At 30.3% G+C, this 26,783-nt stretch overlaps 2 protein-coding genes across 2 annotated transcripts in view; one reads left to right on the forward strand and one right to left on the reverse strand.

Annotated features, from left to right (window-relative positions):
* Nucleotides 1-26,783, reverse strand: part of LOC114336418 (uncharacterized) — a 407,921-nt gene that overhangs the window by 193,518 nt on the left and 187,620 nt on the right. The window lies entirely within an intron of this gene.
* The window catches only part of LOC126881686 (syntaxin-1A-like), a 38,211-nt gene continuing 27,130 nt past the window's right edge, over nt 15,703-26,783 (forward strand). Inside the window, exons 1-3 of the mRNA XM_050646093.1 lie at nt 15,703-15,929; nt 15,993-16,043; nt 23,001-23,157. Coding sequence (XP_050502050.1) covers nt 15,897-15,929; nt 15,993-16,043; nt 23,001-23,157 — 241 coding nt within the window. The 5' untranslated portion in view covers nt 15,703-15,896. The remainder of the gene's footprint in view (nt 15,930-15,992; nt 16,044-23,000; nt 23,158-26,783) is intronic.

Consider the following 26,783-nt stretch of genomic DNA (forward strand, 5'->3'; position numbering starts at 1 on the left):
AGATCGGCATTAAGGCTAAAGTCTTGGCTATTTAGTTTGTCTAAGACAAATTTCATGGTTGTGTCGGCCGTTATCAAAGTGGACTCTATTCTGTAAAGAGCTTCTACAGCCGGATAAAAGTGGCGATTAACTCATTAATTATTGACCACTCGCCCGCAGAGAATTTTATCGCAGAATCAATGTATATCAACGCTTTATCGATGCAAACTTTTAAGCTATAGAAACTTTCCAGCATAATGAGTTACTGCCAGCGCGATAGAATGGCAAGTTGCCTACTCACGGCTTTGAATAAAGAAGCTAATGAAGACATTAAGTAACTTATTTCGAATCTGACACGTTTGCGGATCCGCGCTGCTAAATCCAGCATGATTTGCTGGATCCAGCATGTGAAAAAAAGCGCTGGATCCAGCTGGATTGCTGAATGCTGGAAGCGTAAACAACCAAACAGAGATGTAAACATGTCAGGGTACGAAGTGGTCAGACAATTTAATTACTTAGGCTCCGTCATCGTCATCACTAACAGCGGAGGATGTGAAGACGGGATTCATTGAAGCATCACAATATTCAGATCGGGAACTCACACAAATATGGAAGAACTCTCATTTCACACAAAAAAAAAACAAATAAATGCTCTGCGTACGCATAAATCTTCGAAGCCTATTGGCATTTGAAATATAGGTCTACCGTAGAAAGTTGCGCATACGAGGGACGCACATCGCACAGATAATTCAATACTAGCAGAACTTAACCTAAAAACTAGACTCACCACAACTATCAACCAAAATATACTAAGGTATTTTGGATATATACAGGGTGTCCCCGAAAATAGTGCGTTCCTTAAAGGTATAGGCAGAAGGCACCATGTAGAACAAAAAAGTCTTATAACATTTTTTTCTAAACTCAACTGTTTGGCCAAAAAGCGAAAATACATTTTGGTATGCAAATTGAAATCTGACAACTATGTATACAAAATCTAAAGATAGACACAGTCACAGTTCAAAAAAAGTTGCTCCATGGGCCTTTAGTATTTACATTAAACCCTGTCTTCCTCCTCAACAAACAAACAAATTCTTGTTTTGTTTGATTTTCACACATAGGGTGGTATTACTCTTTTACAGGTGTCTACTGTTTGACCTACATTGCTGGTGTCAATAACCTAAGTCATAAACAGTTCTTGTACAGTGATGTCAGATTAGTTAATTTTATGAAAATAAAAGTTCACTTATATGAAGATTTTTTTGGAAACGGTTAACTTTAGAAAAAAATGTTATATGACTTTTTTTGTTCTACATTGTGTATTATATCCATACCTTAAAGCCTTAAAGGAACGCACTATTTTCGGGGACACCCTGTATAACTAGAAGAAGGGGGCATGGAATGAATGATAGTTGAAGGCGACGACTGGGCAAAAGATCAAGAGGAAAATTGAGGATGTGCGGTCACTATAGTGCTTTGGGGACCTATTTGGTTGTGAAGTGTAGGTCCTAAAACAAAAAAAAAGTTAAGTAAAGTTTTTCATTTTAGTGGGGCGACTTTCGACTTTTAATTTAATTTTTTATTTCCAATAATCGTTTTTTCCGATTATAGCGCCATCTATCCATAATTTGAAAAAATGTTTCTAATAAAAGTGGCTTATTTTTACACAAAGAATTCAAATCTGGTATAAAAATGTGGGGGTTTCATATACAATTTTAAAGTAACCCCCCACCCCACCTCCGTGGAGGGTCGTATTTGGTACCATTCGATAAATTTTTCAAAAATATTGGTTAAGTGTATTTTGCAGTTTTTCGATCTAATGTTTATTTTGCGAAATATCGCGGGATTTGTATTTATAATTTTAAATTTACCCCCCACCCCTCTCCGTGGGGGTCAGGTTTGGTATCATTCGATAGATTTTTAAAAAATATTAAACACGTATTTTTTAGTTTTTCGATCTAACGTTCATTTCGCGAATTATTTGCTTTTTTTTTTGCCTTTTTTTGTGACTTTTTTACTCGCCTATTTCCTTACGCCCCGCTCAAATCGTCAGATTTTTTAAATATACACTGTTTTGCATGTCCTTAACTTACCTTATCTTAATCAAACAATTTTGAGTATTTTTAAGGATAGATTTTTTTTCGGGCCCCCCTTAACGAACTCCCCTGTTTTAAGAGCTAATACATGGTAGAGGTACATCTGCAGGACACCAGGTTTCTCTCCATATGATAATCTGACGCGCTCCAGTAATACTCTGGGCTAATTAGCAAAATTCATGGAAAAGTTATTTACCAGCAATTTTATTGCTGGAATCGAATTATAAGATCCTATATATTAATAATATAGGTAAGCAAAGTCCGCAGATAGTGTGCTACTTTTTTTATAAACAAAATGGCGCCGACAAATCGTATTTTTTTCAATTATTGCTATATAACTCCGAAGATTTTAACTTTACAACAAAAACACTCAAATAAAAATTCACCGCAATTAAATTCTGCATAGAGATATGTTTTTCACGATTTGCTCCGACGAAAATTTTCCTCGGAAAATGCGGGTTTTCCTAACAAAGAATATAATTTTTAAATAAAGTTTTAGGTAAGTAATTATTAATCAATAATTAAATAACTTAGTGGCATCAAAGATTTCTTGGTATAGATTGTAATTCCAGAAGCTGGTGAAAATTAAACGAATATTTTAGCAACAATTCAATTGTTAATTAACAATTTACGATCGCAATAATAACCAAAATAATCATGATACATTGATCAAACTTATAAAGAATATAAAGATGAGATGCTTGTTTAATATTTTATCGACAAAACATAAATTTTTCTTTTTTTTGCATAATCTTTAAATTTTGAAAAAAAGTTATAATACGTTGGTCTAATTAGTAAAGTACAAAGAAAGGTTATTTACCAGCAATTTTATTGCTTTAATAGAATTATAAGATCCTATATAATATTAATATATGTATGCAAAGTCCACAGATAGTGTGCTACTTTTTTTATAAACAAAATGGCGCCGACAAATCGTATTTTTTTCAATTATTGCTCTATAACTCCGAAGATTTTAACTTTACATCAAAAATACTCGAATAAAAATTCACCCCAATTTAATTCTACATAGAGGCATGTTTTTCCCGATTTGCTCCGACGAAAATTTTCCTCGGAAAACGTGGGTTTTCCCAACAAAATCTCGAATTTTCAAATAAATTTTTTGGGCCAGTAATTATTTCTCAATAATGATATAGCTTGGTGAAATAAAAGCTTTCTTAGTATAGATTATAAATTCAGAAGCCGGTTAAAATGAAACGAATATTTTAGCAACAATTCAATTGTTAATTAACAATTTACAGTCGCAATAACAACCAAAATAATCATGAGACATTGATCAAACTTAGAAAGATTATAAAGGTGTGATGCCCACTTAATATTTTGTTGACAAAATATAAATTTTTCATTTTTTTGCATAATCTTTAAATGTTTAAAAAAAATTGTTATAAACAAATTAACATTTCTTAGAAATTGTTTATTATATTCTAATTTTAAAAAATACTTAAAATGCGTATTTCATAGGTCTTGAAAATGAATGCTTTAAAAAAATTTTCCAACCACTTGCAAAAAAGTTATGAAACAGCAAAATAAATATACGATAGCTCCATTGTTTATAATTTATTTTAATTGTTTCAAAGCTTAAAAGTGAATCTATGGTACAATCTAATTACTCACAAAAAATGTCAAAAATTAGTGCAATGGTTATATTTTAATCAAAGTTTAAAAATACTTTTCTTTTGTAATTTTTAGCGCGAAAGTAGGCTTGATACAGAGCCGGAGATAAAATGTTCACTCGAAGCGACTGACACGCTTAAACTCGCGCGAGTTGTGTATGTGGGCGGGTAGCTACGGTACTGTATTATTCTACTTTCGCGCGTGTTAATTACAAAAAAATATATTTATAATCTTTAATTAAAATATAACCATTAAGCTGATAATCGATATTGTTTTATAGATAATTAGCTTGTACTTTAAACTCACTTCTACGCTTTGAAAGAATTAAAAAAAATTATTAACACCGTAGTAATCGTATGTTTACTTTGCTGTTTCATAATTTTTTGCAAATGGTTGCAAAAAAATTTTAAAGCATTCATTTTCAAGATATTTGAAATGCGCATTTTAGCTATTTTTTTAAATTATAATATAATAAAAACTTTCTGAGAAACGTTAATTTGTTTATAACTATTTTTTTAAACATTTAAAGATTATGCAAAAAAATAAAAAATTTATATTTTGTCGACAAAATGTTAAATAGGCATCTCATCTTTATAAGATTTCAAAGTTTGATCAGTGTATCATAATTATTTTGGTTATTATTGCGACCGTAAATTATTAATTAACAATTGAATTGTTGCTAAAATATTCGTTAAATTTTCACCAGCTTCTGGAACTATAATCTAAACCAAGAAGGCTTTTAAGTCACCAAATTATTTAATTATTGGTAAATAATTACTTATCTAAATCTTTATTTGAAAATTAAAGATTTTGTTGAGAAAACCCGCATTTTCCGAGGAAAATTTTCGTCGGAGCAGATGGGGAAAAACACGTCTCTATGCAGAATTTAATGACGGTGAATTTTTATTTGAGTGTTTTTGTTGTAAAGTTAAAATCTTCGGAGTTATATAGCAATAATTGAAAAAAATACGATTTGTCGGCGCCATTTTGTTTATAAAAAAGTAGCACACTATCTGTGGACTTTGCATACCTATATTATTAATATATACAATCATAAGATTCGATTCCAGCAATAAAATTGCTGGTAAATAACTTTTCCTAAAAATGGCCTATTCTCCGATAATCAGCCCAGACTATAACTTAAAGAATCCCCACTTGGGATCCCCTACCATAACTCTAGTACCTGTATACAGGGTGTTTCATTAATAATTGTCCATATAGTAACTGGGGAAACCTTAGTAGAAAATACGAAGGTTTAACCTAAAACACTTAAATAAAATGTTGTTCCTTACTGAGTTACAGGGTGTTTTATCTAAAAATTTAAAAAGTATTTTTGCTCAGCATTTTAAAACTATTCAATGTATCCTTTTCATACTTGGCAGGTAGTATAGGTACTATACAAACTACTAAATTATGTTAGAAAAACGTTTCTGGCTATTACCAGAGGCGTACGACGGGGGAAAGTGAATTGTTGTTCGTTTCCAAATTCTACGCCACTGGCGGAATTGCTATTTTAGTTCAATTTTTGGATTCTCCAATACTTTCTGTGAAAATAATATACTCTTCATTCGTAACGATAAAGTCATTAGTTTTCGAGATCTTTGAAGTTAAAAATGAAACGGCACGGTTATTTTGATTAATGTATTGTGTCTATTCATTTTTAATTTCAAATATCTCGAAAACTAATCATTTTATCGTTACGAATGAAGGGTATATTATTTACATAAAAAGTATTGAAAAATCAAAAAATTACACTAAAATAGCAATTTCGTCAGTGGTGTAGAATTTGGGAAGGGTCAACCAGACACTATCCCCTGTCGTACGCCTCTGGTAGTAGGTAGAAACGTTTATTTATCTTAATTTAGTAGGGTGAACAGTACCTACACTTTCTGCCAAGTATGATAAGAATACGCCAAATAGTTTTAAAGTACCTACTGGGTACAAATAATTTTTAAATTTTAATCATATAAATTATATCATAAATTAATCAAAATAACTGTGCCGTTTCATATTTAACTTCAAATATCTCGAAAACTAATGACTTTGTCGTTACCGATGAAGAGTATATTATTTACGTAGAAAGTATTGGGGAATCTAAAAATGGCACTAAAATAATAATTCCTCCAGTGGCGTAGAATTTGAGAAGGGTCAACTATTCACTATCCCCCGTCGTACGCCTCTGATAGTAGCTAGAAACGTCTGTCTATCATGATTTAGTAGGGTGTATAGTCGTCGCACTTTCTACCAAGTATGAAAGGGATACGTGGTATAGTTTTAAAATGGTGAGCAAAAATATTTTTTAAATTTTTAGATAAAACACCCTGTAACTCAGTAAGGAACCACATTTTATTTAAGTGTTTTAGGTTAAATCTTCGTATTTTATGCTAAGGTTTCTCCAGTTACTATATGGACAATTATTAATGAAACACCCTGTATAGAGTACCTACCAAGTATTTTGTTTTTTATATTAAGATCCGGATCATACTCTTTACTGATGTCAACTATGATATTATTGATATTATTTTTTGTAAACCCTCTAACCCTCTATTTTTTGTAAACGACGTTTAGAGATGTGGGTATTTCGTCGTATGTTGAAAATTCCATGGACCGACCGCGTTAGAAATGAAGAAGTTTTAAGGAAAGGAGTATGAATAGAGAACGTGAACTCACAGTAATTGTCAAGTAACCTAAAGCATCTTATCTTGGGCACATATTTAGACACAACAAACAGGTGTAACTTCCTTCAACTTAAATATTATATAGAAGGGAAATTAGAAGGAAGACGCAGCCCGGGTAAACGACAAATGACCTGGCTGCGCAACATCAAAGAATTGACAGGATTAGACCTTCAAAGTCTAATAAGAAAAACTCAAAATAAAGAAGATGGCACCCAACTTTCGCTAAGAAGACGGCAACCAAAGAAGAAGAAACCCTCTAAATTTTCTGCATCTGCAAGATGTGCAAAAAGAAAAGTCAGTAATTATTTATATTATATAAAGTATTATATAATTAATTATTTTATTAATTTTTTTCATCATTGGGTCGCAAACTTTACTTCTGGTGGATTTGAAATATATGATTAAATTATGAAAATAATATTTATTTTTATTTTTCTTGCAACTTGGTACCATCTTTTGGAGAAAAGTAAATATGTTTATTTAAAATATTAGCCATCTAGTTTGAAAGTCGTACCACTCTGTCGAAGTTTAGATACCGTCTACAAGATGTCGCTAAAACATAGCGACATTTTGTAGAATTCTCAAAGAGAGAATTTAAAAATAAAATTTCAAATTTTAAATTTCTTACTATGTATTTATTTCTGGACAATACACTATTTTGTGAAGATTAGTAAATTACAAAGACGGATGAACACTTAAAGGAAGATGGAAAGAATTTAACGAAATACTCCTAGAATCGGCGGAGACGATAAATGTGAAAGAAGAAGGTAGGTACAACGTAAAACTAAATAGAACGAAATGGTGGAGCGAGAATATTCAAAATTAAATAAAGGAAAAAAAAACAAGCATGGAAAACATACATTCTGACTGCAGATTAAGAGACGGAGGAGAATTCAAAACGAGAAGAAAGGAAGTGGAACAGGCAGCAAAGAAAGCGAAAAGGGAGAGTTGGAAATATTTTGGAAAGGACATAACGTGGAAGTATAAAGACTGATAGCAGATTGAGGAGACTAATTAAAAGATAAAGAGTTGATAAAAACAAAGGAATAAGAGCAATGATAGATAGTCAAAACCAATTTTAGTGTTTGCTGTATCAAATATTTTACCTGTTTACTAAATCTGTAGGGTAAAAAATAACTGAGATAGAATGGTTTAAAGCTTAAATTTTGCTGCGAGAACCATGTAACCGGGGCCATTTAACCGTTTATTTTTAAAAAACTAAGGTGTTTAAAAGATTAAGTCCAACGTGATTTAATAGCCATTAAAATTAACATTCAAATAGTTTTTAGGCAAACCTGATATCGTAAAAATTAACGGAGTTAGGTATTTAAAAAAAAAAACAATAAATTTTTGGAAAAAATTTTAAAAGATAAATTTTGAAAAATATTTGGTGCATAAATTTTAATGCTATCAACTTGCTCGGGGGCTCATTTGATAGGTAGATACTTTTACGTACTTTGACAAATGTTTAATAAGGTTATGTTATAAAATGCTTCGTTTTCCCGTTATTTAAGCTTGAATACTTAGATTTGGGTACTCGCCGAAAAAAATATATATTCAATTACCTATAACCAGTGCCGGATTTACCACTAGGCCGACTAGGCCGCGGCCTAGGGCCGCAAGCAAAAGGGGGCCGCAGCTGTTTGCAAAAAAAACTTTTTTGGTACAAAAATTTAATTTTATTTTCCAAAATTAATTAACAATTACCTCTACTGTAAATCGAGTACATTACTTTTGTATATAAACAATAGGTACAATCTAATTAAAATAACCAACGTTCATATCAAAAATTACCGCTTATTAATACTTATATAAAATTATTATTATTAAAATTGATTAATAAATAAAAAATTAACGTTTATACAAGAATTTTACGTTTTCATGAGTGCATCTACTTCAAGGTGGGCCGTGTTGGAAAACTTTGTCAAAAGTAGCAATAACGAAAAGAAACTCCTTCCAAAAAGAGTTGGTACAAGTTACAAGATGGGCTGCCAAATGGCATGCTGTAAAAGCTATTTTAGTACTACTGGAGCTATTACGATGCAATTAAAAAAATATCAGCCGATACAGGGGAAACAAATGTGAGCCGAGCTGAAGCTAATGGAATCAGTAAACAATTTTTCAAATTAGAGAATGCTATTCTACTAAACATGTGGTGCGATATTTTACCACGTTTTGACAAGAGTAGCAAAACATTGCAAACTATTGCTACAGACTTGAATGTGACTTGCAACATATATCCCTAAGGGAAAGTGTTGAGTCTGAGAGAACTTTGATTCCTATGAAAAAAGAGGAAAAGAGGTGTCTAAAAATGAAACCTATATTCTTGAAATAAAAAGACGACCGAAAATACAAGCTCTCCCTGGCGAAGACAAAGAAGATGAAGCCACTGAACCCCAATTTAATGGCAAAGAAGACTTAAAGATTAATTTTAACTATTTAGAATGGGAAATAAGTCACAATATTATTAAAAAATGATTTTTATTAACGTTTCGACGCCCAAATCGGGTGCCGTTGTCAAAATACAAAATACTATTAATATAAACAAAAATGTTGTTGCTTAGTAAAAAAATTCTTCTAATAATTTATTTAATTTGACTCATTTATATCGGCAATTCAGATACATATGATACATTTTAAAGTAGAAGACTTTAAAATGATATTGCCAATATTTATGAGTTGCGTTCCTGGGACGACTTTACTGAAAGATAGTTCATTCGATTACATGAAATTAACCCCAACTCAAGAATATCTGTCACAAAAAAATCATAGCATGTGATCTGTCTTTAAAAAGACAACCACATGCAACGGTGACATTAAAATTCTCGTGTTAGAGATCTCATAATAAATGAATAAATAATGAATGAACTATCTTTCAGTAAAGTCGTCCCAGGAACGCAACTCATAAATATTGGCAATATCATTTTAAAGTCTTCTACTTTAAAATGTATCACATGTATCTGAATTGCCGATATAAATGAGTCAAATTAAATAAATTATTAGAAGAATTTTTTTACTAAGCAACAACATTTTTGTTTATATTAATAGTATTTTGTATTTTGACAACGGCACCCGATTTGGGCGTCGAAACGTTAATAAAAATCATTTTTTAATAATATTGTGACTTATTTCCCATTCTAAATAGTTAAAATTGTAAAAATGCCACAAGAAAATAGCTTCAGAACAACATTAAAGATTAATACATTCAATGTTGTAATTGACAGGCTTTATTCAGAATTGAATAAAAGGTCCGAAGTTTATTTCAGCCTTAATGAAGAATTTGGATTTTTAAACAACTTATCATCAATTTTCAATGAAAAAATCAGGGGAAAAGCTTCTATTTTGGCTAAAAAATATCGAATCGACATAGACGGTGACTTCGGAGAAGAATTTGTAGGTACATTTCAAAGGATTTGTTGAAAGTATATTTGATGAAGAAAGAGAACCTCATCATAACAAGATTACCAATTTACCAAGCCTCCGAGGAATACGCTTTTGGTGTATCTGAAACTCATTCGTGAAAAACAGTTAACAACATTATTTACGGATATGGACACGGCTTTGCGCATTCTACTATGGATGATGACATCTAATGCATCTGGAGAAAGACCATTCTTCTTCTTCTTCTTCTACGGCACTACAGCCCAAATTGAGCCTTGGCCTCCTTTATTTTTTGCCTCCACCCTTGCCTGTCTGTGGCTGCTCTTCTCCACACACGGACTCCTAAAAGGGCTTGTGCGTCGCTGTTTACTGTGTCTTCCCAGCGCTTTCGTGGCTTCCCAACCGGTCTCTTTCCTTGCATTCTAGCATTCAGTGCTCGTTTTGGTAGCCTATCCTCTCCCATTCTTATCACATGTCCGGCCCATTGCAATCTTTGAAAGACCATTCAGCGTATTGAAAAAGAATCAAAAACTACTTGAGGAACTCGACTTCTGACGAAGATTCTAGATTGTCTAGTTTGGCTAGCTTTGTTTCAAATGCTGAACTTTTTTAAGCCTTAGACTTTAACGATTATTTGATTAAAGATTTTGCAGCCAAAAAAGCTGGAGTGTTTAGAGTTTAGATATGAGATTTATTATGAGTATATGGAGTGGAGTGAGTGTCAATGTTAATCGCTAGTACAACTTTATCCAAATTAAGAACATGACATTGACATTTTTCAGTATAAGATAATAATGTGAGAATTTACCGATCTACCGTAGCCTACTACTATTACAGCTCATATATGATTTTGCTTGTTCTTTTACTTATCATGTCTTTTCATCTCGGCTTTTTTTAGTCTTTTGTTGTCACTTGTACTTTTCCCTCGAATGAAATAAATGTTATTTAGTTTTAACAATTAACTGCAATAATAATTTATAATATAATAATTTAAGCAATATTAATAATTTTTCAAATAACTGCTGTTTGCTAACTTTTTGAATTATATATTTTCTATAAAAATAGAAATTGTTGTAATAGAGCTGTTTTATGGTTTTAGCCAAATTTGTAAAACAGATTATTTAATTAGCGAATACAACATTTTAATCTATTTATGTACCGTACTCAAAGAGAACATTAGTGGTATTTCTATTCATCTCTGTTATGCTTTGTTTGTTGTACCAATTTTAAAAAGTTAAATTAAAATAAACGTTATGTATTAATATGAAATGTGCTTTATGTTTTAATTACATAATCGTGAAGTTATCGGGGCCGCTCGGGGTAATTTGGCCTAGGGCCGCAAGTATCCTAAATCCGGCACTGCCTATAACTCACTTTAGGTTTTTCCAGTAAAAAGTTTATTTCATTTTTTATTAGCTTTAATTTTGGTAATAATAACTTTTTTGTAAAATCTATAGTTTTTGAGTTTATGAAAAATCGGTTAAAAACATGCATTTTTCTCAGGAAAATTAAAATCTTTGATCTTTAATAACTCAAAAAGTTTTCATTTGCTTAGAATTTGTACCTCTATCAAATTCTGGGGATATTTTTAATAAAATAATTTTCACCCCCGAGAAGGGGTGGCATCCACCCCCAGCCCCCACCCACCATATCATCTTTGTTTCTTGAGATATTCTCTAACCACTCATCAATTTTCATGCAAACCGATGGAGGTTCAACGAAATCGGAGGTAATAGCTCATATCTGCCTTCAGTGACTGCACTAACTTTTGTTTAAATATTAAGATTTGTCAATTGGTGATTTTATTGTGCTATCCAAATGACCATTCAAGTGAATGCATTCATGTATGAATGATGTATCTTGGTAGTCTTTATTTTGTATCAGAATTTTGAGTTTCTTTTCTTCATTTCTTAATTTTGGCGAATCTGTTAATAGGGAGTTTTTGTTGCTACGTAACGTACGCATATCCGTATACGTAAAGCAACTAACGTGTCGTAGAGAATGAATGTTAAAATAGGTAGTTTTTGTAACTGCCTTAACGTAACGTAAAGCAAATCGTAAAGTCACTTTTAAATTCCGTTGACATTCAAAAAAATAAAACAATGTTCACACAATATACAATTAATATACAAATGTAAAAAAAGATAAATGAATAATGAAATTGTATGGTTTTAATTGCTTCTATTTAAATATAAAAATATTATTTTTCCTTAGGTTAAAATTTTTTTATTTTTGTTTATACCTACTTTTTAGTTGTAAATTATTGTATACCTACATCAGAATTCCAGTAGGTATAATGTAAATAGTGTGGTAATATTTATTTGAAAATTTTACTGAAACTAGGTCATTTGTTTATCTAGTTATTAATTGTGGTGATCACTGTATTTCTTAAATTATTACAAGATTTGTTTGTTTTGCTTTATTAATAGACAACTTAAAAACAATAAAATTTTAAATCTATTATGAAGTTCCAATTTCCAATTACAAACAGAATAATTTTACTCAAATAGACTAAACCAATAACCAATATAACCTTAAAATGTTTATAAACGGATAGTACGCTGATGAAATGTTTATTTGGTAGGTAATCGGGCAAGATCCTCGTGTGCATTCGGTGACTTTCGGCTCGATAGGGATGCGTATGAACCTAACGTACCAGCCCGTAACCTTAGGTAATACGTATCGCGATACGGGAGTTCAACCATTAATGCGCAAGCGTATATGTCAAAAAGATGCGTTACGTTTACGTATTTGTGTGCACAAAAACTCCCTAATAACACGACAACGTTGATAAATAAGTCGATAAGATTCCAGACGTCTATTCAGGTCTCTTATCAGAGTGTCGGTTATAATATAGAATGTGTGGATTTTCATCTCATCATTAGCTGAAAAGTTTAGGTTATCATCGGCCCCCTCGTCAAATTGAATTTTTCTTTTTCTCTTTCTTATTTCTTTATATGTTTTATTTGGGCACAATTTTTGAAAAAAGTCAAGTTGATAATTCCGTGTCGCTATAGTGCGGAAAAGTTGTGATTGGTAATTACAAGAAAAACAAAAAAAGAATTATTCAAATCGGACTTTATCTTCCGATCCCGCAACAGGCCTAAAGATGAAAAAAAAAATGAAATTTTACCATTTTTCAAAAAAATTTTATTCATCCTTCGTGTACGTTTTATTTATCGCTATAGTAAAATTTATTTACAGTTTTCATGGTAGAGTAATAAAAAAAATAAATTTACGCATACGAATATCTTCCGATCCCGCAAGGTCAATCAAAGTCTATAAAAAATTTAAATTTTTGATGACTTTGGTAAATTAAAAAACATTTAGTTATCTTATTTTTCTGTTACATTGTGAAGCTCTTCGCTTGTTTATATATTGTATGACAATATTCAAACAACCCAGTACTCAAAACCATGGGGGGTTGCAGTTCTAGCTTCACACGCACTCCTCTCTTCAACCAACCAATGAGTGTGTGTTTTTTACATTATTTACATATGTACATTTCTTTTTCATCTGTTTGTGCCTAGCTCTTAAACATCAACTTTGTATTGTGATTTCTTGGTAAAATCTGGCAGCATGGCCCTTGATTTAAATGTTTTCCTGATGAATCCATCTGTTGATTGGGGCCCCATTAGACGATGCTTCCGTGGGCAACTTTAGACACCTCTCATCAGCTTGCATGTGGCAGGGATAGTAGTTTTGTACATTCCAGTCTGGCATGTCTCCCGATGTAATGCAAGAAGTTAAATTAAATTAAATTAGAAACTCTTGGAAGAACTGGTGGAGAAGATAGTTTTGTAACATTCCAGTCTATTATTTAAGTGTAGTCCAGTGCTTGAAAACTTAATGTAGGAGGGATGAAATTTCTAATACTTTTGCCATTGGCTTTAGTCTGTCCGGCTTTTACCACTCTCCTTGGCCCTAGCTCTCTAATGTGTTTCCTTTCTCCCTACTACTTAAAATTTTGAAGCACAGGACTAAACCAAAATAATAGACTGGAATGTTGCAAAACTATCTTCTCCACCACTTCCCCGAAGAGTTTAAAATGAAGATATAACTCCCTGTATTACATCGGGCGAAATGTCAGACTGGAATGTACAAATACTAAATGTACAAAACTATCCCTGCCACAAGCCAGCTGATAAGTGGTGTCTAAAGTTGGCCACGGAAGCATCGTCTAATGCTAATGTATGTGGTCCTCAATCAGGAGATGGGTGCATCCTGATGCATCCTCTTTACAACAGTTAAATCAAGGTCCATGCTGCCCGATTTTACCAATAAATCACAATGCAAAGTTGGTGTTTGAGAGCTGGACACAAACAGGTGAAAAAGAAATGTACATAATATGTAAATAATGTAAAAAACACACACTCATGGCCCATGAGTCATGGGTTGGTTGGAGAGAAGGGTGCGTGTGGAGCTAGAAGTACAACCACCCCCTCGTTTTGAGATCTTGGTTGTTTAAATATTGTCATACAATATCTAAACAAGCGAAGAGCTTCACAATGTAACAAAAAAATGAGATAACTAAATGTTTTTTAATTTTTCAAAATCATCAAAAATTTCCAATTTTTATAGACTTTGCGGGATCGGAAAATATCCGTTAAATGCGTAAAGCAATTTTTTTAATACTCAACCATGCAAAGTGTATACAGTGAGCACGTAAAGGTTGGAATAAATTCATTTTCTCGAGAATGGACGACTTTGGAAAAAATACCAAAACAAGGAAATTTTTATTTTTAAATTACGACTTTTTGGCATATATATCATACTAGTGACGTCACCCGTCTGGGCGTGATGACATCATCGATGATTTTTTTAAATAAGAATAGGGGTCGAGTGATAGGTCATTTGAAAGGTAATTCAATTCTCTATTCAGTAATATAAACAATAACATAATTATTTATACAGGGTGTCCAAAAAAAATTTTTTTTGAATTTAATTTATTGACATAAAAAGAAGAATGTGTGTAATTTATTTAATTCAAAATACATTTTACTGCTATTAAAAACAGGAAAAATGTTTATTTGTTAAATAAATATTGTTTTTTGCTTAAATTCAATATTAAAGCAGCCATCCACTTGCCTCTTGACAGTTTGAAATTTAATTTAAGCGAAAAGCAATGATTATTTTTCAAATAAACATTTTTTTTCTGTTTTCTGAGAGCAGTAAAATATATTTTGAATTAAATAAATAAAATACATTCTTCTTCTTATATCAATAAATTTAATTTAAAAAAAAATTTTTAGACGTGCTGTATAAATAATTATGTTAATGTTTATACTACTGAATAGAGAATTAAATTACCTTTAAAATGAGCTATCGCACGACCCCTATTCTTATTTAAAAAAATCATTGATGACGTCATCACGCCAAGATGGGTGATGTCACTAGTATGATATATATGCCAAAAAGTCGTAATTTAAAAACAAAATTTGACCTGTTTCGGGATTTTTTTCCAAAGTCGTCCATTCTCTAGAAAATGAATTTATTCCAACCTTTACGTGCTCACTGTATAAATTTTACTATAGCGATAAATAAAACGTACTCGAAGGATAAATAAAAATTTTTGAAAAAAAGGTAAAATTTAATTTTTTTTTTAATTTTTAGGTCCGTTGCGGGATCGGAAGATAAAGTCCGATTTGAATAATTCTTTTTTATTTTTCTTGTAATTACCAATCGCAACTTTTCCGCACTATAGCGATACGGAATTATCAACTTGACTTTTTTCGCACCACCCTACTAGACAAGTGCCTATATTGCCTAATAAATAAAGCGACCCTGCCAACATTTAATTAAAAAAAAACAAACATAAAAAAACCAGTGCTACAAGCATAACATTACGTCCCCTGTATATTGTTGTTTATGTTGTTATACCATAAAACTACTTGCTGCATAATAATTAGTTAAAACTATTTACTACTGCAATCAGCTGATTGGTTAGCAAACCTGTACATGTTTCTAAATATTTTATATAATATATTATAAAGTAGGTATTTCCAATTAATAATCTTTCAAAAATTCAGTCTCTACAATACTAGAAAATTTATCACTGAACTGTAACCTAAATAGATACAACTACAACAACTGATAAGATTAAAAATGTGAAGGTATAGGTAACTGAAGTACGATGACTAAAGATAGGTTAGGTGAGCTTCTTAATGTAAGTATACATCATTTTCTATATATAAATATGAATAAACAATCAATCTATTAAACATTTTAGGCCCAGAGAACAAGCAGCCGCAATAATGAAGTGAAAGTAGACATTATCACAGTAAGTAGTTGACAGGAAGTACTATTTTTCTCCTTATTATCTAAGTAAGCAAAATAACTGTTGATATAATAATATGTAGATACCTACACCACCCATAAGTACGTCACCGGTAATAAAACAATTAATACGATAAAATTCTATGTGGATCTAGTATTATGTTGCTTGAAAAATATTTGCTTCAAACTACTACTCCAGGCTGTGGGTGAAAAATAGGTCGATTTCAGGATATAATTCAGGAATTTTTGAAATCTATCAGGTATTGTAAAGAACGATGCCAGGAATAACTTATACTAAAATGTGACCAAAAATATTGTGAGCTTTTTTATTGCGATTTTCATTTGTTAAATTTGCAATTTTTACAGATTTTTAATTTTGCAGCTTAGGATATTGATTCTAGAGAAAAACTTTTTAATAGAAAGTTGTAGTAAATTAAAAAACCTACAATTGGAGCTATGGTAAGTTTAATTCCGTTTATTGGTTATTGCAAAACAGCCTGCGAAAGGTCCAAAATGGCCGTTTTTTACAATTGCGTTATTTATTGTACAAATATATTTTTTTATTTTTTAAAGCTTTAAAATGAAAATCTTTTATTCCAAACATAAAAAAAATGTAAGGCAGGATTAACATATTTGTTGCTTAGATATTATAAATGGTTTATCCCAAGAGGTCAAATGTCGAAGGCTATAAATTTAAAAAAAAAATCGTAGAGAGTTGGTGAAACATCCAATCTCCTTCTAAAGAGTTATATTTTCATATTCTGATGTAAATAAAAGCGTAAAACATTTTTAAACCTCTCATTTTTGGTTTGAATATAAGGGGGCAAATTTCTTTATAAACATTTAGAGCTGAAGCGGCCATGTACATGGTATGAGTTTTTAACTTACAGATTATTTTTGCTGAAGACGAAACGAAAATTTATAAAAAAATAAAAAATTTCTACAACCAACTGAAGCCGAACTAATTGTTGGGTTTGAAAATAAGGGGGCAAATTTCGTTATAAACATTTAGAGCTGAAGCGCCCCTGTACATCCTATGAGTTTCTAACTTACAGATTATTGTTGCTGAAGACGAAACGAAGATTTATAAAAAAATAAAAAAATTTTACAACCAACTGAAGCCGAGATAATTGTTTCTTTTTTCTTAAATCGTAGTGCCTTTATTTATAGCAATTAAGAAATTATTTTACAGTCATTGACTAAAGAAAGACTTATATTATCTTAAAATAAAAATTATTATAAAATATAGTTACATTTAATTATTAAAAATTGTTTTTAAAATCGGTGCTTTTGCAAGCGTCCGAATTTTGCAAATCGCCCGGCTCGCTTCAAATCCGCGCGCTCGGAAAATTTTTACGTAACTTGTATTAAATTTTGACCGAAAACAATTTAATAATATTACCATTATAATATAGTCTATTTACCACTGTATTTGTTTTTCTTGATAAACTTTTATATGAGAAGTCTCATTTCTGAAGAAATAATATTACAAAAATGATACATATATATGAAATATATAACTATATTTTTAATTTTTTCATTGTTATATAAATATAATAATAATAATGTTACTTCTTATTATACAATATAAAACTTTTTCTTCTTGTAGTGACTATCCGTTTTGGATGTTGGCGACCATCATGGCAATCTGTACTTGCACACTAAATCGGTACTGCTGCTCTAAAAAGATTTGTAGTTGTTGTGTTGAACGACTACGTTAATTTTCTAGCAAGGTAATCCTTCGCCTTCCTGGTTCTCAGTTTCCAAATGGGGTTTGCCAAATTGCCATGATGGTCGCCAACATCCAAAACGGATAGTCACTACAAGAAGAAAAAGTTTTATATTGTATAATAAGAAGTAACATTATTATTATTATATTTATATAACAATGAAAAAATTAAAAATATAGTTATATATTTCATATAATATGTATCATTTTTGTAATATTATTTCTTCAGAAATGAGATTTCACATATAGAAGTTTATCAAGAAAAACAAATACAGTGGTAAATAGACTGTATATTATAATGGAAATATTATTAAATTGTTTTCGGTCAAAATTTAATACAAGTTACGTAAAAATTTTCCGAGTGCGCGGATTTGAAGCGAGCCGGGCAATTTGCAAAATTCGGCCGCTCGCAAAAGCACCGATTTTAAAAATAATTTTTAATAATTAAATGTAAATATATTTTATAATAATTTTTATTTTAAGATAATATAAGTCTTTCTTTAGTGAATGACTGTAAAATAATTTCTTAATTGTTATAAATAAAGGCACTACGTTTTAAGAAAAAAGAAACAATTATCTCGGCTTCAGTTGGTTGTAGAAAATTTTTATTTTTTTACAAATCTTCGTTTCATCTTCAGCAATAATAATCTGTAAGTTAGAAACTCATAGGATGTACAGGGCCGCTTCAGCTCTAAATGTTTATAACGAAATTTGCCCCCTTATTTTCAAACCCAACATTTATCTCTACTTCAGTTGGTCGTAGAAATTTTTTATTTTTTTATAAATCTTCGTTTTGTCTTCAGAAACAATAATCTGTAAGTTAAAAACTGATAGGATGTACAGGGCCGCTTCAGCTCTAAATGTATATAACGAAATTTGCCCCCTTATATTCAAACCCAAAAATTAGAGGGTTAAAAATGCTTTACGCATTTATTTACATCAGAATATGAAAACATAACTCTTTAGAATGAGATTGGATGTTTCACCAACTCTCTACGATTTTTTTTCAAAAAGTTATAGCCTTCGACATTTGACCTCTTGGGATAAACAATTTATAATATCTAAGCAACAAATTCGTTAATCCGGCCTTACAATTTTTTTTATGTTTGTAATTGAAAGGTCTTCATTTTAAAGATTTAAAAAATAAAAAAAAATTATTTGTACAATAAATACCGCAGTTGTAAAAACGGCCATTTTGGACCTTTCGCAGGCTGTTTTGCAATAACCAATAAACGAAATTGAACCTACTATAGCTCAAATTGTAGGTTTTATAATCTGCTACAACTTTCCATTAAATAGTTTTTCTCAAGAATTAATATCCTAAGCTGCAAAATTAAACATCTTTAAAAATTGCAAATTTAACAAATGAAAATCGCAATAAAAAAAAGCTCACAATATTTTTGGTCACATTTTAGTAGAAGTTATTCCTGGCATCGTCCTTTACAACACCTGATAGGTTTCAAAAATTCCTGAATTATATCACCTTTTTTCACCCACAGCCTGTGGTAAATTAACTATGCGACACTCATGGACAAAAATATTACATATTTTGAAATTATCAATTGAAGTGACATTTTTGTGCTCAATCCTTAGCCCTCCCAGTGTCATAGGAATAGGATTTCTTTCCCGAATGCCAAATGCCATTTAAATACTTGATCGCACTTAAATCTGATATGGGCTATGTGGTGGCTAATATAATGTTTTAAATTGAATCTCATCAAGGTAAGCATTCACTATTCTAGCGACATTAGACCGATCAAATAAAAATACAATGCATGTAAATCAAAATGTAATTCCGTACATTCCATCCGGTTGGAATACATTTTTTATTAAAGTTTAGGTCAAAGCAAAAGATATTTTCAAGAAAGTATATAATCCAAATGAGGGGATCATTGTTTAAATAATTAAAAATGGGTAATTTTTGCTCAAAATTTACTTGTTTAAGTGCTGCGGTAATTCATGTTCATATTAAGGTTTTTACAATTTTTTTCTTCAAAGCTGAAGAAACAATCTTTTTATAAGACTTACTTAATTAAATTTCACCTTTAATTTATTTAAATAATTGATAATCAAAATTGAAAAACAAGTTTCCAAAAAAAATATTATTTGCATTGTAAATAAGCACTATCAACCATTTTCTTTTATATAAAAAGTTGCGCCATCATATCAGTATAAATTTTAAAAAAATTGGTTGATAAATATTGAGTAGTTTATGAGATATTTAATTTGTTTATAAAAAATTGCCATTTTTTTAATTGCAAAAGCGCGGTTGTTGCCGATAGAGTATACAAGTTTTTAAGATCTCATTTTTTTTGCTTTTATGTATATTTTCTATAAATGTATTGACAAATTAACATTTCTATTAGACACTCCTCAAAAATGACGTTTGACAATTATTGGTGTAATTTGTTTAAAATTTAGTTTTTTAATAACATCGCCGGGATTGAAAATTTTTAAATTATTTTTTGATATTCGTGTTTCTGTTGGTTTTTGACACAGTAACAAAAGAAAAAAATTCTAGAACCATTTTTTGCCGAGATAGCTTTTCCAAGTTTAAAAATTCATAATTGGTTTATTTATCAATAATAACATTTAAAGGTGCGTAAGTACATCTATTAACCCTATTACTTAACAATGCCATTTATACGCATAAAAAAATTCTAGAACATTTTGAAAAATAATGATTTTCATAGCACCTTAAATGAAAACTTTTTGTCTGAAAATTGGCGGAGGAGTAGTTTACGATATCTCCGTTAATGGGCCAATTTCAATGTTTTTTTTTTAATTTGGGGTAGCATATAAAAATAATAACATCTGCATGACCCTTTTTGCACTAAATATTCATTAATTTGTTATAAACATTATTTTTTGCTAAAAATTTATTTTCTCTAATATGTATTGTGATAAATAAAAGTTGACAAAAAGATAACCACAAAACAGTATTAAAACAAATTTTTATTTTAAAAATCCAACAAAATAGTAACATTTTGTTAAAGAAACATAAAAACGTTTTTCTTTCTAAAAATCATTATTAAAATCTCACAAAGTTAATGTGAATACAAAAGAAAATATACAAAAAATGGAGGACAACCTCTATTATAAATCTATTATGTATATAAGTGAATAAAAATTAATAAATATATACACAATTATTAGTGTACTACCTGTTATAAAGATTATGTAAAATACAACATACAGTCGGAAAAATGAAAGAATAGGGCTTTTCATCGATTGTCATTTGTTTCGAGCTTCTGTCATGTGTCACATAATATTAATCTACGTCATACGTATTTGGTCTGTATCATTGGTATATATAATATCGTATGACGTGGATATATTAATATTATGAGACACATGACAGAAGCTCGAAACAAATGACTGTGAATGAAAAGGCAATGAAAAACCCATGAACGATCACATCAATCAAATATTTTGAATTTGCTGTTTTTTTCCATAAATGACAAACGAGAGAGATAGAATATTAATAATCTGAATAATATGTGATTGATGTAATCTTTCATGGGTATTCTTTCATTTTTCCTACTGTATATATTTTAATATTGTACAAAGATAAAAGCCTTTAACAAATTTTTAATGCTAATTCAATGCTAATACACGCAGAGAAAAAAATTTGAAAAACATTGTTTATAACAAATTGACGAATATTTATTGTAAAAAGTATCATTTAGACGTTATTATTTTTATATGCTACCCTAAACTCAAAAAAACCATTGAAATTGGTCCATTATTAACGAAGATATTGCAAAGTACTACTGCACCACTCTTCCTGCAAAAAGTTTTCATTTGAGGTCGCTACGAAAATCATTATTTTTTAAAATACTCTAAAATTTTAACACTATGTATAAATGACATTGTTGAGTAGTAGGGTTGATAGATGTACTCACGCACTTTAAAATGTTAGTATTGATAAAGAAACAAAATACGAAATTTTTAAACTTGGAAAAGCTATCTCGGCAAAAAATGGATCTAGAAATTTCTTTTCTTTTGTAAGTGTGTCAAAAACTACCAGGAACACAAATATCGAAAAATAATTTCAAAATTTGTAATCATGGCGATGGTATTAAAAAAAAAGTTTTAATCAAATTACTTAGGGGTGTTTAATTGAAATTTTGATTTGTCAATACATCTGTCGAAAAAATACATAAATGTAAAAATGAGACCTTAAAAACTTGTATACTCCATCGGCAACAACCGCGTTTTTGCAATTGAAAAAAATGGTAATTTTTTATAAACAAATTAAATATCTCATAAACTACTTAATATTTATTAACCAATTTTTTTCGGTTTTTACTGGTACCGTAGCGCAACTTTTTTTTGCAAAACAAAATGTTTCATAGTGTTTATTTATAATGCAAATAATATTTTTTTGGAAATTTGTTGTTCAACTTTGATTTACAATTATTTAAATAAATTAAGGGTCAAATTTAATTCAGTAAGTCTTATATAAAAGATTGTTTCTTCAGCAAAAATTGTAAAAACCTTAATAAAAACATGAATTACCGCAGTAGTTAAAAAAGTAAATCTTGTGCAAAAATTACCAATTTTTAATTATTTAAATAATGTTCCCCTCATATGAATCATATACTTTCTTGAAAATATCTTTTGTTTGGACCTAAACTTTGATAAAAACTTTATTCCAACCTGTACGGAATTACATTTTGATTTTATTTTATTTTATTGGGCTACATAAGGACGTGAGATATCGTATGTGGCTGGCAAATGACAAAGCATGATCTTCTAAAATGTTTTCAATGTACATGTCAGATGGTATTCGCCCAATCACCTCCACAAGTTCTGTATGTTCTTTCCAAGATATAAACATACCGAGCTTGTGGAGGTGATTAGGTAAATGACAGCTGGTAAAAAATTTAGAAGATCACGTTTTGTCATTTGCTAGCCATATTAGATATGATTACGACAGATTCGTGCTAATACACTATAATGCTGGTCTTTATGTCGCTAGAATAATACTTACCTTGATGAGATTTAATTAAAAATTATATTGCCCACCATATAGCCCATATCAGATTAATATCACACTTTAAAACATCGCATTCGCAAAAGAAATCCTATTCCTATGACACTGAGAGCCTCTAGTGATTTCAGCACAAAAAATTTCGCTTTACATGATAATTTCAAAATATCCGATATTTTTCTTCATGAGTATATAATGTGATTGGACTAAAATGTTTGTTTTCTATAAATTTTTAGAACGGAGACGTGGATAGTGCAAACGAAAATGTGAATTTACGAAAAGTGTTCGAAAGGGCTGAAGTTTTGGGACAGTGGATAGAGAGTATTGAGCAAAATGTTGTGGCAATCAAACAGTATATTGGAAGGTTGGATACCTTAAGCGTTAATCATAGAGGTAAATTTTTGTCATTTCTTATCAAAACTGTCATGTTAATTTACTGGAGGATGAATCAAATTTTCATTATTACTTTGTTTTTCTCGATATATTTCATAAACAGTAAAACTTCCTGAGAGTGATGAAAATTATCTCAAAATAACCACATTTAGACCAGGACGGATCTGTTTTGAGGTGGATGTGATAGGTGGCATTCGGATTTTTGCAGATAAAGTTAGGTGACAACTTCAATAATTATAATTGACTTATGCTCCTTCTCAAATATGCCCCGAACATTAATAAAAAAAGATTAAATATTTAAAAATTTTGAAAAATATCGATTTTTCTACTTTCATTGCATATAACTTTAAAACGATTCATTTTGGAAGTAGTAGGGAAAGAAAATAAAAATAATTGAATTTTGTATAATACAGGACTGGTTTAAAATGTCTTAAATTATTACCCTTTCTGCAAAATAGCAATAAATAGAAAATAAGGGGAAAAATACTGTTTTTATTCAATGTTTTTCAACCACTTTGGTTGCACTTAGAACCTTTATAATTGACTTAAGAAAATTCTTACAGCATATCTAAATCGCCCACCAAATTTCATTAAAATCAACCTAATAGATTTTGCATAATAATTTTGCAATTTAATTTTTTTTAAAGAAGTTCAAATTTTTTAAAAACTTTCTGAACAAAAAGTAGACTCTTTAGAAGTTTGCTATTTTTTTGAAGTTATACTTCTTTACGCGCGATATGAGGGTGAATTTTTATATGTTAAAACGTACGATCCGGGCGCATGCGCATTATAACTTTGTTCTGATTGGATGTTCAAATGACATGTCAAAAATTATCCAATATGGCAGCTGTAGCACAGCTGTGGTGTGGACGGTTGACGGTTTGGTTATGTATGGTTGTTGCGTTTTAAAATTTTTGGGAAGAGAAACAACAAACAAAGGTTAGTTAATAGTTATACTGCCTTTTTGAAGTTATACTTCTTTAGGCGCGATTTCATTGAGGGTGAAAATTTAATAATTTGCGCACACATGCAGTATGGAGTTCGTTACTAAATGTTTTAATTTATGTATTTATCAGTCCAGAAAAGGTGTGGAAAGAATATATTAGTGTTTTTAAATAAATTTTTTTACAAACGTGTTAAAAATGCAATTTATAGCACTCCATAGGAGCGTTAAAAATGCTAGTTTAACCCTTAAACGCCCAACCTTTTTTAGGTTCCATGTACGCCCAAGGGTGGGTAAAAAATGTCCACCTCGAAAATAGCTACTATATTTATTGAGAGTTGTTGGAAATGGATTAAACTTAAGAATCTTTTGCTTAATAAACACAGCATCTTCTAAAATATTTATATAAACAATTTACAAACCTTACAACAAAATTACAATATACATCAAAATTATCATACCAGTAAAAGCCAGTAATTCAGATTTGTCGATTTTCTCCACATTCTTTCTTTCAGCCTCTTCATTGGCGGAGAGTTATGTGGATTATGTAATTATACGTCCATAATTATATGGATTATGTTACTACCAACAAGAAATTAAATAGAAACCTTTAGTAACAAGTTTTACCAAGTGTGTACTTTTTATGCCCGCCCATATTTAACTCAAGATATTACTTTTATTTTCAAAAATATCGGTAGAACCAATTTAAAATTCGATAAAAGGCTGTCTTTTTAACAATAAATAATTTTTGGAAAATTTTTAAACACGTAATAAATATGTTACAAGGGAATAGGCATTAGGTGGACATTTTTTACCCACCCTTGGGCGTTTAAGGGTTAAAGCACCGGTGCGCGGTGCTTTAAAAATTTTAAGGCACTGCAGTTAAAAGTGAATTGTCAAATTGTGAAACGTCAAAATATTTATATTTCATTTAGTAACATTAATAGATATTAATAATACCTATTTACGAACGTTTCTTCTAAAATTTAGGAATATATTAATTTTATAATACATTTAAGTATGTAGTAATTTTCTTTACAATTTTTACTTACCAATTTGTTTTTTTTATACCTAATATCGCCGTTGTCTAGCAAGTGGCGTAGATTAGCGGTATGTGTATTTAGCTACGGACCTGTTAGTACTTGGTTCGATTCCCACATAAGGATTTTTTTTTGTTTATTATTAATGGTTATTGATATCTTAGACTATTATTATATGGGCTTATAAATGATTAAAAATAATTAAAAATAATTAAAATAATTAATCGGGATGTTGCCCAACTATTTACCGGGTTGCAAATTTATAATAATTGCCTATTTAAAAATGCACTTTTGAAATGAATTTTTCTTATGCACAAATGCAATTTCAGATTTCTTATTCATTACAATAGTTCACAAAATTTCCTGACATTCTCACGAATCCAACGCACCAAACTGCATTAAAATCCGTCTTACTGCGCCAAAAATCGAGAGTAAGGCCTTTTTTTGTGCTTCAATGCCTCGACTAATTCGGCCAGAGATCGAGAGGTTGTGAGTTCGAATCCAGTGCAATCCTATACTTTTTTTTATTTTTTTGAAAGCGGTAAGCACAAAATTAGTTTGGTGTTTAAAAAAAATTAAAACAAACTGTTTAAAGTATATTTATTTTTAAGAAATCATATAATAGAAGTATAACTTCTTACGTGCGTAAAAAGTACACACACATTATTTTTTACATATAAAGAGGTTCTCTACCTATCTAATACACTTTACAGAAATAAACTCGGATTATTTAAGTGGTCTTAACACTGTTTTAAAGTTATACACAATATTTTGGCTTATAAACAAATACAGTGAGGACCATTGAGTTGGAATACATTCATTTTCTTGAGAATGAGAGACTCTGGAGATAAATCCCGAAACAGATCGATTTTTATTTTTAAATTATATTTTTTTGGCATAAATATCATACTAGTGACGTCATCCATCTGGGTGTGATGACGTAATCTAAATATTGGAACTAATTTAATTCAAATTTTTTGTTAATTCAAACCCTGTATAAATAGTTATGTCAATGTTTATATTATTGAATACTAAATTGAATAGCCTTTTGATTGAGCTATCACACGGCACCTATTCTCATTTAAAAATATCATCGATTACGTCATCACGCCCAGATGGATGACGTCACTAATATGATATATATACCAAAAAATTAGAATTTAAAAATAAAAATCGACCTGTTTCGGGATTTATCTCCAGAGACGCTTATTCTCGTGAAAATGAATTTATGCCAACTTGAACGTTGTCACTGTATTTGTTTATAAGCCAAAAAATTGTTTATAACTTTAAAACAGTGCTGAGGCCGCTTAAATAATCCGACTTTAATTCTGTAAAGTGTATTAGATAGGTAGAGAACTTCTTTATTTGTAAAAAAATTAGCAAACTTCTAGATGGTCTACTTTTTCTTCAGAAAGTTTTTAAAAAATTTGAACTTTAAAAAAATTGGATTGCAAAATTATTCTGCAAAATCTATCAAGTCGATTTTAATGACATTTGGTGAACGATTTAAGTATGTTGTAAGACTTTTCTAAGCGAATTACGAAAGTTCTAAATGCAACCAAATTGGTTGAAAAAGATTGAATAAAAACAGGCTTATTTTGCCCCCTTATTTTGTATTTATTGCTATTTTACAGAAAGGGTCA

This window comes from Diabrotica virgifera, chromosome 3 (assembly GCF_917563875.1).
Source record: "Diabrotica virgifera virgifera chromosome 3, PGI_DIABVI_V3a".
Lineage (NCBI taxonomy): Eukaryota > Metazoa > Arthropoda > Insecta > Coleoptera > Chrysomelidae > Diabrotica > Diabrotica virgifera.